This window comes from Triturus cristatus, chromosome 4_2 (assembly GCF_964204655.1).
Source record: "Triturus cristatus chromosome 4_2, aTriCri1.1, whole genome shotgun sequence".
Classification (NCBI taxonomy): domain Eukaryota; kingdom Metazoa; phylum Chordata; class Amphibia; order Caudata; family Salamandridae; genus Triturus; species Triturus cristatus.
The window spans coordinates 238553137-238567981 of record NC_140586.1 but is presented as its reverse complement, the minus strand read 5'-3'; the positions used below and the strand labels follow the sequence as shown (position 1 = coordinate 238567981).

The window sequence follows — 14845 nt, the reverse complement described above, 5'->3', positions numbered from 1 at the left end:
CCTTCTCTCTGCCTACCTCTCACTTCCCTCAACCCTGCCCTAACCTCTTCCTCTCCTGCACACCTGTTTGGCTTCATTATGCCCACCTCTTAACTCCTCACATCTGCCCTGGTTCTGCCTGCCCTAGTCACTAACTGTCCTCAGCCTGCCCCCCTCACCTGTCTGCCCCCCCTCACCTTTTGCTGTCTCTTTTGTCATTGCATCCAGGCATAATGATACAGCAAGTAACATGATACCTACAACAAGTTAGGACTATTGGCTTTGTCAATCGTTGTTAGTTGCATAAGATAAATTAGCAGTAACTGTGGCTTGTATATAATATTGAGAAAGCATCCACTTGAAGCCCTAGTGACACCACGACAATGTTACTGCTCCTGAGTTTCAAAAAGAGACAACAATATAATCATGCAGTGGCTGAACTCGACAGATTAAGAAATATATCCCAAATTATATATAACAGTCGGTAGACGCATGCCTCTACAGTGTTCTCTTATATTTTGAAACCAGAATTGGTCAAGTTCGTATCCTTTCAAAGTTCCCTTTTCAAACAATCATTATCAACGCCAAGTCTGGCCCTGGCACGGTAGTGCGATTTTTGTTTAGTATTAATAAAATTTGACACTTCAGGCAGCAGTTTCAGCAGAGAGGACAAAGAAGGAATGGGCATGGGATCCAAATACTAATCATGCATATTAGTCTGGGCCACTGGCATTTTGCGATGCTGCAGCGTTTTCCTCATATTTATGGATTTGCCAAACTTCCCAAATAATGCTCGCATAATAAATCTCGCTTTTGAGAGTGATTAAGCTATTGACACTGTAAATAACAATGCCGTTTCTTTAAATGTTTTAAACACATAAACAAAAAAAAACATTTACAATGCAACGGTCTCGGCATTGTTAAAGTTAGAGCTATTGGCATTGCTCATGACAATGCCGTTTCTTTAAATGTTTTAAAAACAAAAACATAAACAAAAACAATGTCAAGAGCAATGCCAATAGCTCTAACTTTACCAATGCCGAGACCATTGCATTGTAAATGCTTGTTTTAAATGATGGTTTAGGTTTGGACCAGGTTTTATAAAGATTAGTCATGACAGGAAGAGTTTTTTTTAATTAGACCGACCATCCCAGTTTAGTAACCCATGACCATTCTGAAAGCAGACCTCACCCGGGTAAAGGATGCCTTTGTTAAATCAATTACGACAGTAGAGGGAATCTGCTGCCCTGTCCAAGGTCTCAGTCAGGCCTATGCACTTTCGCAGACCACTTTGTCCACAGAGCCATCTCTCATATGACATGTCAAACTCTTATCGATTTTTATTAAAGTGTTTTAGGGTAAAAATGGTAAAACTAATTATGGAGTATCCCCAAGGGATGATCTTGTGATGCGGTACGTACACCTTGTATTTGAGAGTCTTGATCAGAACAAGACACTGAGCACTTTATTCTATTTTTACCTGAGTATACGCATCTGAGACTCCGTTTTTTAAGACCACTTTTAGTTGGAAGAAAGGTTTCTCAGGCCGGGCCTGCATTGCTGTTTTTACAGTTCCCTAGTGATCCTTTTATTTGTCGCTCTGTTTCCTATTTTTTAAACTGAGCTGTCATACTAAGGAAATGTATGAACAATGATTAACGATGAAATGTTTTAGAATGTTTTGAATGTCTATGTTTATTTAACTGTAATTGACTTTTAAAGTTGGATATTTCAATTCGAATAAAGTATTTGATAATGATGAAGTTGCAGCACATTGTTGCATTAACTTGAACATCGAGGAAGATCTGTGATGATGCAACACAAAACTCTTTAAGACTGACCAGAGGCTAGGGCTTACAGAATACTTCAAGCTGTTTGTTAAGATGGTATGGGATTGCAGAAAGAAGGACTAATTACAATCGCTTTTTTGGGGAGGAGGTGGAAAAGGGAGGGACCTGAAAGTGAGTATGCTCATTCTGTAGGTTTTTTATTTTCCAGAAAAGAAAGAGCATGAATTTGGTCAGTTAGTAATGAGGGAAATAGCGTGCTGGTAAACGCTTAGCACATTTTCTTTCAACTTCCAACAGTTCCCTGGGACATTTACAGCTTCATTGATTTGCTCATGATGGAAGGGCAATTAAAATTGAGGATGTTGCCTTTGTAGAATTTCCCATTCCATTCAATTGAAGGATATAGACGAGGGCTAAGGATCAAGAGCTTCTCCAAAGACTTTAACATTGAGAAAGACAAGTTTGATGGGGAGCTTATAGTTGTACTATTGACATGCGAAATACCGTTGAAGATGCTGGACATGGAAAGCTTTTCTATCTGATATGGAATGGAGGTTTTATTTAGCCTTCACAAACCAGTTTTCATGGGTTCCCAACAACATGGTGGACCAGAGTAAGCCCAATAGGTAGACATGAGAGGCCTGTCCAATCACTGGGGAAAATCTTGTCAACAAAGCAAGTTGCCGGATTAACATCAAGTTATAACAACCAGGGTTTGGACTAGTAATCAACAAGGTAGAGCCACAATTAGAACAATAACCAAAAAAATGCCAATGCTGATCTCTCTGTGAAAACTTATTTGAAAGTCACCCAGAAACAAAAAGACCAATAAAGTTTTTTTCTATTCAATTAATGAATGTATCAAAACTTTTATTTAAATCACAAAAAACCAAATTCATGACCTAATCATAAATCTTTACACATATTTTGCATCTCAAATAGCTCTCATATTTTGTCAATGTGCAAAACTTGCATGCTCACAATCAAACATTAGAACATATTACCAAATCTGATTCACATTCCAATCTCGTACTTAACTACATACAATCTAACAGCCACACTACCACTCATTCATACACACCCAAATCATAAACTAAAAATCCTAATTGACACGAATTGCTAGACAATAATTCAATGCAATAAGACCTAAGGTGAATAAGTTTCAAAGAAATTGACCAAGATTACAAGAATTTTTAAACCATAATCCAACACTCAAAAGGTCTGAAATCCAACAGGTCGACGCGTTTCGAACACCCAAACTAAATTATTGGTGTTCTCTTCAGGACCAACAAAGCTTAGCTAAATAGATCAGCCGATTTACTAGTCAACAGGATGTATAAAACGTGTTATACATCAACATGTTGATACATTCATTAATTGAATAGAAAAAAAACTTTATTGGTCGTTTTGTTTTGTTTCTGGGTGACGGTTTTAAAGAGAGATCAGCATTGGCATTTGTTTGGTTATTGTTGGATTAACATTAAGGCAAAGGATGTTTCCTGTATTTTTGTGGAATAGAGAGATGTACTACTTGAAAGTAAAAGTCTGAATTTTCAGAGAGGAAAAGTGTGTGTGCTGGTTGGGCATCACAAATGAATTTTGCACCCTAAAAAAAATAGGTGTATTTGTTACCATGTATGGGAGTTAAAGCTACAACATGGCTGCGAAACTGCAGCGACAAGAACAGCTGCTGTCTTTATTGAGCACTGCTTCTATAGTTCAGAAAAGGTATGCAGGTGTACACTATCTATGAAACTCGAGTATCCCCATTTTGGAGCCAAGATCAGTTAAGTTAGCCAAGGGAAAGGAGGAGTTTGGCTTATCAATGTAGAGGACCCCTAAAATACGGTTATAATGTTGCAAAATCTGTTATTCTGCCTACTCTCAAACAGAACTGCCAATAACTTGTTTATTTTTATATAATAGCTACTATCATTGTGCGCACTAGGATAGGATGTTAATTTGAGTACCTCTTAAAAGTAGATTCCTAGCATCCTTGTGTGTGTCTATTCATGATGATGAAAGAGGGTTTGAGAGTCACGAACTATTCCTCAGTCTCACAAGGCTGATCGTTACCCAATATGCACCATATTCAAGTAACGCACAGTGGGCTGTGGGTGCGTAGTCAATCTGGTTCTCTGCTTCATATTGGTACACCAGGTCCTTGATGCCGAAAGGTCTAAAGAACCCTTTCTTGGGCTGTGTTCTAGAGAGAAGTGCAGAAAAGGTATCAGCTGCATCTGCTAGAATGTAAACACCACCTAGTGGTGAAACAATGCTGAACATCTGGCTGTGAGTTTGAGCTAAAAATAGGAAAATCCTAGCCAGAGCAGAGGACTTTAAAATCATATATATCTACTTATAGCAATGAAATATACAGGAGCATGTCTTAACGGTACCATATGCTATTCTCTCTTTTCGAAATGGTTTGAGCGAGAAAGACACCAAGACCTAAGCAGCCATTGCACGGCTGCTTCTTTTGTTGCAGAAAAGGCTTAAGCTTTATTAGATTGGACCACTTTCCTTGCAGAAGACTGAGGCAAATGCTGAAAAATGCAGGGGAGTGGGTGGCCCACAGGAAGGTCACATGATAGGTTCTAGTAAACTAATCAACTCTTCTCCAACAGTATCAGAGTAGCTCAGCTGTCCAGAGTAAGTAAAGTCAACCAGAAATATACCCCAAATGGAGGGGTGGAATGTGCTGCCTCCTGGCAAAGGAAAGGAAACATAATGGACAAAAGGAGGACACAGTGGACCAATTATTTCACCCAACCATAAATTAAAGGCTGTTTAACTGCTATAGTACTCCTAGAATACATTCACTTGTTGGACACCATTTGTCTTTCTTCTTTATTGCAGTAAATTGAAAAAGAGCTTTTCAACTCACCTGTCAATCCGGGCGACAAGGAGCTCTTCACATGTACAGCCATGCCTTGTTGTACTGTCATACAACATTTTTTCCTTTGGGTTCATGAATCAGTCTACATACAAAGTTGAGGACAGCTACAAATCAATCAATTGATGAAAAGGGAGGAACATAACATTGGGGGATGTGTAACATGGGCGAGAGAGGGATAAAGGAAAGAGAACAGATAGAATGGGGTTAAAGGTGAAGAGTGGTAAGCAAATAGGCACAGCGAGGAAGAAGTTCTTCAAGTCACAAGTAGTCTGACGTGCCTGAGAGAAGAAAGTGAAGTCCACTACTTTAATTCACTCACTTGAATATTTATTGCCACCTATTATCCACAGTTTCACAAAAGCACAACACAGGGGTACATAGCTTAGGTCTGGAAAAATACCAAATCAGTTATTACACTGACAAGAGAATCTTATGGAATGGCTTGAGAATACAGAATGACATCCTCAACTGGACCAGCAAAATACGGAACTGGTAACAGCAACATACGTGTGAATGCAACACAAATAATTTACTGCCTCTGGCACCCACCCACCAAGCAGGCCAAATACTTCAATTCTCAAAAGGGGACAGACTTGCCAAATTATTCATTTTAAATGTACCTTTCCCTCTTTTTTAAAGTTTTTGTACTTTTTTGTTATCAGTTTCGTGAAATACAGTGTTTATTTCATATAAAGACATTTTCGAATCATCCAGTTACTTGAACAAACAAGCTTTGTTGAGGAGAGTGATGCCAGGTTCCAGGACTATTGCCATCAATTAAAGGCACTCTACCCTGCCTGACACATAAGGAATGGTCCAAACTGGCCTTATACAAGTTCTCTCACTCTATCAATCGAGTAATACAGCCATACCATTGCAGAAAGGTATTAACTCAGCAGACTTTTACTGAATCAGAGAAGGGGAAGACCCTTTAATACTAGTATGCCTTGGCTACAGTACCTACTGTATGCTTCTTGAATCTTAAAAGTTGGAATGCTCTTGCACTAGAAAGGGGGAAATACGTGTATTTTAGCACTGCATCAACATTTAAATCACACAATGCATAATAGTGAGAATACCTGCGGTCAGCTGTACCCTAAACATATGCTAACAAAGATCAGAATGGCCTTTCTCCAGGAACAGGCCACGCCCCCGAGTTACACCACCATGTTTTTTCCCCAATATAAAAGAAAACAAAGAATGCAAAAATGCTTTTAAATAAACAAAGATGCTACCACCAAGTATAAAATAAATTATATAACCAAAAAATTCATAAATACTAAAAACATGTTTTTCTGAGAAATAAAGACTAAACAATTAAAAATGTTTTAAAGAAAAATGTGTTTCGTATTACAATGTTTTACAGACAATTTTAGAACAGGTAAACCAACTATTTTAATAAGTTGAACAAAACAGTGCTTTCCAGAAGGAAAACAAAATAAAACAAGTTGAAAAAACGGAATAACTGTTTTCCCATTGAAAACTAATAAGTGTTTAACTGAAATAAATAAACCACTCAAAAAACTTGATAAAGAATACAATAAAACTGTTTTGATATTAGAAAAAAAAATGCCTTTAAAAAATAAAAGGTAAACAAAAAAGATTACATTTACTAAAGTAAACAAAATATTTTACTGTTATGAAAAACAGTTAATCCCTGAATGACAAAAATGGGTAATGGTTTTAAAATAATTAAAAGATGCAACATTGCAAATACAGGGCAAAAGACTAGGAAAACTGAGTAAGAGACTGAATATACAACAGAAAAGGCACATTTTAAATATCAATTAAGCAAGACTGCGCCTTTGCAAAGGAGATCTCCCAACTCCAAAGATTTAACATATTTTAAATTTGCCCCCTAACTCTACTTTTACAGTATTTCAATCAGATTGAGAAACACTGCCAAGTTCTGCGTTATTGGTCCCGATTGCATTTTTTGCATTTTCATTCTTGCTCAACCTCATCCCGTCAGGATTAATGCCATACGGTGTTAACACTGTGTGAGTGGAATGTAAAGTACATCGTTTTTTTCTCTGGAGTAGGAGGGGGGTCCCGGTATTAAAATTATATAGAAAAATAAATTTTGAAGACAAATGTAAAAACGTATACTTTCTTTCTGATGAAAATGTGTAACAATAAAGTAGTTTACTTAAAATAGACAGGTCTTTTGTAAAATATGCCAGAGGAAAGATTTACTCAAGTAGTGGCAAAACAGAACTGCCACTCCTGTGTCGCAAAGAAAGCAAATGCTTGGTTGCCCCACCCAGATAGGTTACCTTTCATTGTAGTCAGTGGACAGGGAAGGGTTTGATCAATGGCATCAAATAACGAATGTCACCAACAAAGCTTAACTAATTTGCCTCATATTGCTAGATCCCACCCCTTTGAAAGCCAAGCACCTCCACAAGAAAAAGTATAAATCCTGCCAGGCAGAACATATATAACTTCCTCTGAGTCTGAGGGAGACCACCTCAAAGCTGTTCTGGGAATATGCAAAGACCCTTGAACTGATGCTTAATTCGAGCTCCTTACATCTCTCTCTCACTAAAAACTAAGAAGGGTCCTCTCAGTGTCTCTCCATCGGGTTAGATTGGTTTATGGCAGAGTACTTCAAGCTTATCACAAGCACATCCTAGTGCAAACTTCTGCAACGGTTCACAGCATTTTGCTGTGCATCAAGTGCAGTTTCACCTCCACCACAAGCCTTCAAAAAGCCAACAGGAATCCATTTTGTTTAGTTGGTTGTAAACTACAAAGGCTGGCTAACAATAGTCCACTCATGCACCTAGAGTGACAGCATACATTAATGTAGCAATCCAGAAAAATGACCTCGTCTTCATTCACACAAGAGATGTATTCAAGTTCTTCGAACCCCAGAACCAAGGTCAAGCAGAATATATTGGTGTGCACAATTTCAATGAAGAAATGTCCCGATGTTTGTTTTAACCCAAAGAAAAAGCTCCGAACAATATCAACCTAAAACAGTGCTTCTTATAAATCAAGGTCAGGTAGATGGTGTTGGTGTGCACAATTTCAATTAAGAAATTCTCCAATGTTTGCTGTAATTCAAAGAAGAAGCTCTGACCAATAGCAACCTAAAAAACAGTACTTCTTAAATATATGGTTTCCAACCAAAGGCAAGCTAGCTAGATTTCACTCCTCATTAAATCAAATGTGGTTAGCACTTTCTCACTCTCAAGTTAAATTTCTATCCGCTTTAAGATCAATACTAAACAGGATAAAGCACACCTGACCACTGAATTGCTTTGACTAATGTCGGACTTCCCACACCAAAGTTATGTTTGAGGTATCACTGCCTACAGATTGAAAAGTTATTGCAGAGTAAGAGAGCCGAATAAATGTTACCACACCAAGATCAATGGCTTAACGGAGTGATGCAAACAGTCACTGAAAACCATGATTTAACCTATGCAGGATCTGGTGGGAAAGACTGGAAAGGTGCCCACCAAACATATGGAGTACGGATATAGAAATTTTCAGACAAAATACAATATTACAACAAATTGCACTGCTCTTGGCTATTTTGTTTAGGAGAGAAAAGACACCTGGCTTTGATCAAGGGTTGAAATGGTCTGCTAACTGATCTCAACAATGGATCATGTGCTTAATCTTAGGAAGAGATTTAAGAAGTTTCTTTGATTTGGCCAAGAACGTTTGACTGTCTTTTGTTCCAAAAGGAAAACATTGCATGAGAAAGTCAATATAGTGCACTACTTAAAAGATTGTGCTAATGGTCTACAATAGGCTACATAGATAGTGGCAATAATGAGCTAATTGCTCAACACAGGCCACTTTAATAAGGTGTACTGCATTAACATAACCAATAAGGCGGGATCATATGAGGAAGGTGCAGTTAACAAGAAACACCCACATTCCATTTAGTAGTTCAGCTGCTGGTTGAGGAAGAGCTAAGCTCTTAAATGGAGAAACTTAGGCTTTCCGTGAAGCATTCTGTAGACTCCTAATAACATCAGATAGTTGCTGTATGATTGGACTTAAGCCAGAGACCTATATAGGACAAGTACGGAATAGGAGCCATAATACTTGCCACAATTCGCCCTCACTTAGGGTATGAAAGAGATGTTGGACCAGGGGGTTGACTGCAAATTCTAGTAAGCCCTGGATAACAACTGTGGTGCAAGAGTCGATGGCAGACATATGTTACACTTTCTGTGTTGATTACATGATCACCAAATCAGATGTTAAGTTATCTGATATTTATAAAGCGCACGACTACTCCCAGGCGTGTCCCAGCGCTAGGAACAAAGACTACATAACATCAAACAGAACATTCCTCTACAACGGAACTTAGAGCTGAAAGAGCCATGTTTTTAGACTCCTCCTAAAAGTAAGGAGGTCCGGAATCTGTCTAAAAGAGATGGGTAGGCTATTCCACAGCCGAGAAGCCACAGCTTGGAAAGATCTACCCCACAACCCGGGAGCACAGGACCTTCGGAGTTGAGATCAAAAGCTGAGAAGAACAACTCAAGGTACGCTGTGGTATATAAGGTTTAAATCTATCCCCAAGGTAGGGGGCACCAATCTTATGAAATGCTTTAAAAACCAAGACTAAGGCTTTAAAATTGATTATTTTCCGCACCGGAAGCCAGTGTAGAGAGGACAGAAGCTGAGTTGTGCGAGTCCTCGGGCCTGTCAGAAAGATGGCCCTCGCCGCCACATTCTGAATCACCTGTAATTGGCCCAGAAGGTGCTCAGGGAAACCGAGATACAGGGAATTAACATAGTCCAATCTGGACACCACCAGGGCCTGGACCACTGTTTTCCTGTAGAGGACTAAGAGCAGGGGGAGAAAGTTCCTCAGCATTCTCAGCACCCCGAAACAGACCCCAGCCACCATTTGAACTTGGGCCTACGTAGAAAGGGCAACATCCAATTTGACCCCTAGATTTTTCACGATGGTGACAGAAGATGGGGGGGGGGGGGGGGGGAACATGTCCTGCGGCCACCAGTTATGCCAAGCATTATACGGACGTGGACCAAAGAAGATAATCTCTGACTTTTCAGAGTTACACTTTAATTGGTTGTGACTGAGCCAGGAGAAGACTTCAGAAAGGCAGATGTTAATTAAGTTGCTGTTGAATTCGACACCCTTCTAGCACGTAAACAGCAGCTGGGTGTCATCGGCATATGACACTATTTTCACCCCGTATTTCTCGGCGAGAAGGGCCATATACAAATTAAACAAAGTTGGGCTCAATATTGAGCTCTGTGGGACCCCGACATTCATGGGAGGAATCGCAGCGGCAAAAGGTGGAGACCAGATAGTTTGTGAGCGGTTAACAAGGAAAGACGTGAACCATCTCAATACCGTGCCACCAATGTCGCTCTCCAGGAGACTTTGCAGTAATCTGTTGTGGGGCACGGCATCTAAGGCTGCGGAGAGGTCCAATAATACCAAGACAGTATTACCTCCTCTATCCAGCGTAGCTTTAATTGTCTCCGCAACTTCTAGTAGGGCTGTTTCCATGCTGAAGTTAGCTCTGAAGCCCGACTGACTAGGTGCAGCAAATTATTGGCCTCCACGTATTTCGTTGCAACTTTATTGACATATTGCTCCAAAACCGTGGAGAAAAAAGACAGAAGTGATATGGGCCTGTAGTTACTGGGGGCCTCGGGATCTGCCGTGGGTTTCTTTAGCAGCGGGAGGATTTTGGCATGTTTCCAAGTTTGCGGCATGCGTCCTTCCGGCTAAGCGGTGTTCAAAATCAGGTTCACTACAGGGTTAATCACTTCTGCTATTGAGCGCTAGAGATTGCTCCAAGGTGATCACGGGGAACTCCTTAAGGGAGGGGTCAGTGCGGGGACACGTCAAGGGGAGATCCAATGACAACCTCCGATTCTGTCGATTGAGCTATGAAGGAGTCCTAAATATTTTTTATTTTTTCATGGAAAAAACAAGCCATGCGACTGGTCCAGTCGCTTGTGGGAGCAAATGGTCGACTAATTGTCGTAGGGGAGGAGAAACTTTTTACAATATTGAAAAGTACTCTACTTTTATTGCCCACCAGATCAATTTTTGTTGCGAGAAATGCTCAACCAATGCCTCTTTCAGCCCAGAATAGGAATGGGTACGGTCATTACCCAGGAGCACTGGCAAGGATCCCAATACTCCGAACACCCCTCCTGAGCGGTCTGTTATCGCCTCTACGCAGCTTGAGAAACATACAGCAAAACTCTCCAGGATAAAGTTGGCAATTGTTACATTCTGAAGGCTAATTCTTGGCATTCCTATGTGCTGAAACATATTACTTGCCATATCAAATACTGAGCTGTATTCAGCAATAAATGGAACACATACAAAACTGTAGCAGTGAGCAGAAAAAGGGAAGTCTGCAGAATTTCATGCAGCCCATAGAGCTGTGTGCCTAAAAAAGGCCCAATTTAGCAACATGGTGCAGCCCATAGTATCCCATGTGGAAAGGACATTTGAAAGGATCGTACTGCACTTCACATTTGCGGGATCCTCTGAAGAACATGCTTAAAAAACAGTCAAACCACTAGTGGAGAAGCCTCAATTAGAAGCCAACATAGAATAATTTTCTATTCCACTAGTTCAATCAGAATGGAAAGCCCACAATCTTACCTAGCCAAGATGGAGTATTCTTTGGCAGACACAGGCAGCAACAAAAAGCTGCTGGGCTAGACACAAAAGTACTTTGCTTTGAAACGGTATGTCATCATGGAGTGGTTGCTGCAAGAAACCAAAACATTCCAGTCTCTTGTAGTGACTGGAAAGATTGGGCTGAACCAATGGCCAACTTTGGAGATGAATGGTCATAATTAACTATGTGGGTGGCCCAATGACCCGATAGATGCTTGCAAATGCGGATGGTTCCTCAAGGTTTCTAGACTCGGAATCTGTTGCTAGTGGCAGAGAGTGAGATTTCTTCTCTGCAATTTAGGGTCATGCCCCCTTGGTTTACACAGCTGTAGCAACAGGTAATCTACCTTGTGGGGACACCGTCTCCAACTGGACAACAAACATAAGGTGTGCAAACTACTCTGAAATACAGTTTTGCTATGTTCGCCTTGCCCTAACTCAGTCATCTGAAAACAGGACAACAAAGAATCCATGGACATTCAGACACAATGATTCAAGTAACAACCAGCCATTCTGACTAAAATTCTGGAATTACTGTTTCTTAACTACACTGTGAGGGCATAGGAGACTGCTGCTAGTTTACTCTTTAGAAAACATATGTGTACAGCTGCATTTTTTGATCTTCAAAAAAGTGAAGAATGTTTTTAGAAGTCCGCCAAATTGTTGCTTTTGACAGAAGTAGGACTACTCCGTCCTAGCAAGGTATTTTCTACTTGAGCCCACCAGGTCTTAATTGCATTATATAAATGGATAAATCAAATCCTGATGCGTTTCGATGTCTATGAACCTTATGAATTATTACACGGGCTGCACCAGGATAGCTTGACAGCCATGTTGAGACTGCATCCCTCCTGATCAAGGGAAAAATAATTAATTAAATTCTATGTTTTTTTCAATTATTATTCCTCCTTCATTTGCATACACACATTAGGTATTTGTTTTTCCACATTTTCTTAAAAGAAAGCTAGTGTATTACTTTCACTGTGCTCAAAGGAGGCAGAAAACTGAGCTACCACGCAAGGAAAGACATATACCAGTAAATTAATGTGCATACTAGGGGCAAGAGGCTGGAACTCACATAGTAAATCCTTTGATGGCAATCTTCTCAATAGGTGTCTGATCGAGACCTATAGTATTGTGTGAGCAAAAGCATGCTTCTTTCAGATACAAGAAACCAGGAAGTGTGACCAGCCATCTTCCCCAGGATATTCGTACACATGAGGATCCAGATTACTGCAAGTCTTCAGGGGAATAATATTCCTGTTATTTCATACACAGCTGATGGTTTGCTAGAACTTTAGTCCAACAGTGTCAATTTATGTGACCCAGGACTTCTATCTCCAAAACTCAGCAAGTTGTAAATTCCCAAGTGTGGAAGAGAGTGTCACTGGCGACATGAGTTATTTACACAACTTACTTTGCAGGTACCAAATCTGACCCTGCGAAGCATGCTCAATTGGATACAGTGACTCACCCTTGTAGCTGAGCAGCCAATCTCCAAGGATTGCCAAATCCCAGCCAAATACTTGTTAAAAATAGTTCAACCAAACCATGGATAACAGTTTATCAATGAAGAGAAAAACCAGGGACGCGTTTGTGTGCAGAACCTTGCCCTCCCATCTATGCTCTGTACAGGAAGTAACCCAAACTTGTGAATGCCCAACTGGTTCCTCCGGGACATAACCCGAAACAGTGACCCACCCTAGTATGTGCCCAGTTGGACCCTTCAAGGCATGCACCATAAAGACACAGTGACCCACCCCAGTTACCCCGGCCTACCCTCCTAGGCATGCTTAACATAGATACAGTGGCCTCCCCTCCAGTTTGAACACATTCTATACCCACAGGCACGCTCCATACAGTGATCACTCCTCTGGGTGTGAAGTGTCTATCTCCCAAGCATGCTCCATACAATTAGAGACCCATCCCAGTGTCTTCACCAGGCCACTCCCAGACATGCTGCCACTAGAGACCTCCTCCCATGCTCATCCTGGTGTGAGCAAAGCCTGATCCGCTCAGGCATGCTTCAAAGTGATGCACACTAGTGTGTGCCTTGTTTCTCTTACTGGCAAGACCTATGTCGCTCTTCACCAACCTTAGTGCAAAACAAACTTGGTTTCCCTTCGGCTGCTTGTTCATGTGAGCAAAGATCACAAACCACTCGCTGTAACAGTTACTCCTTTCAGTGTGTACATTGGAAGTTCTGCACGTTACCTGTACACCCCATTGTGCATTCTTGGTGTCCTACAAATTGAACTTGGTTGCAGTGACCATCCACACCCCATCCAAGCGTGCCTCCAATAGTTTCAAAGAGTCCACCCCAAGGCCCAGAGGCACCAGCTCAGTCAAGGGAAGGCATCTCTGTCTGTAGGATATAGGGGTCCAACAACATGAAAGGGTAAGCGAGGGAGAACACAGGGGCAGACACCACACCTAGAGGTGTTAAGGACAATCTCTCACACTTCACAGTTCTTCTTCGTATCCCTCCAGCCCAGGTAACAGGTCAGCAATGCTCTCAATGTAGAAGTCGGGCACCAGGCGGCGCTGGGCAGGTAGGTCACTTTGCGCATAGGCCTGTACATCGGTCAGCTGCGAGACACCTGTTAGGGTTAGGATGCTAGTGAGGCCGCAATTCCTGCCAAACCGGATATCCACCTCAATTCGGTCGCCAACCATCAGCGTGCGGGAGGGATCCACGTTGTGATGGGCCAGGATGTTCTCAAACATGAAGAGGGATGGCTTGCCCACCACTACTGCTGGACGGCCAGCTGCAGTCTCCACTGCTGCCACGAGGCTGCCTGTGCCTGCAAAAGAAAGAGAGAACTTATGGAACATCTTCCAAGCACAGACCAAGCCCTAACCTCACAACTGGATAGGATGAACACTCCGGAAGCTGCTAAAGTGACGTCTGATAATGAATACTTGTTCCTAGACCTGGAGGTTACCATGGAAGTTGTGACACAAAAATACATGGCTACCAAAACTGGTGGTTACCATGGGAGCTGGGACAGGTTTCAGGGTTCTGGGGGTATATTACAAGGAAATGCTTCTTCCAGAATTTGAGGTTTTTAATGGGAGATTGACTCTGGGAGTAAAAAAGGAGATACTATTGCCATGTTGAGGCTCATCACAGGTCACCTTCTGAAGGCTTGAGAAATCCATCAGGACCCCACCTCTGTACAAGTCTTGAAAAGCTTTCTTCCTGCATTCTGAAAAGGAGAAGTTTAGACACAAACTTCACCACCCCAAATCCTTCCGCATGACTGCAGGTTTCAATCTTGGCTCTATAAGAGGTGGAAGAGGGTGTTGAAAAGGAATTAGGGATCCAGGCTGACTAACCCCGGTTTGACATGCATTGACAGCGGAAGGCCTTCTGGAGCCTTAGGTGAAGTAATAATTTCCTACCACCTCTGATGACAAATTGGCCATGCTTCTGTGGACAATTTGACATCACTCCACTGGAAACCGTCTCATATTGACTTAATGTAGAAGCAACCTTCGTTACGTGGTTACTTAAGGTGGGTGGAACCATCT

The 14845-nt window shown here is 41.3% G+C and overlaps 1 protein-coding gene across 1 annotated transcript in view; it reads right to left on the bottom strand.

The window, feature by feature from the left end:
* Positions 1-4973: 4973 nt before the first annotated feature.
* The window catches only part of PDXP (pyridoxal phosphatase), a 53126-nt gene continuing 43254 nt past the window's right edge, over positions 4974-14845 (bottom strand). The window contains exon 2 of the mRNA XM_085601374.1: positions 4974-14115. Within this exon, the coding sequence (XP_085457500.1) occupies positions 13775-14115 (341 nt within the window). The 3' untranslated portion in view covers positions 4974-13774. The remainder of the gene's footprint in view (positions 14116-14845) is intronic.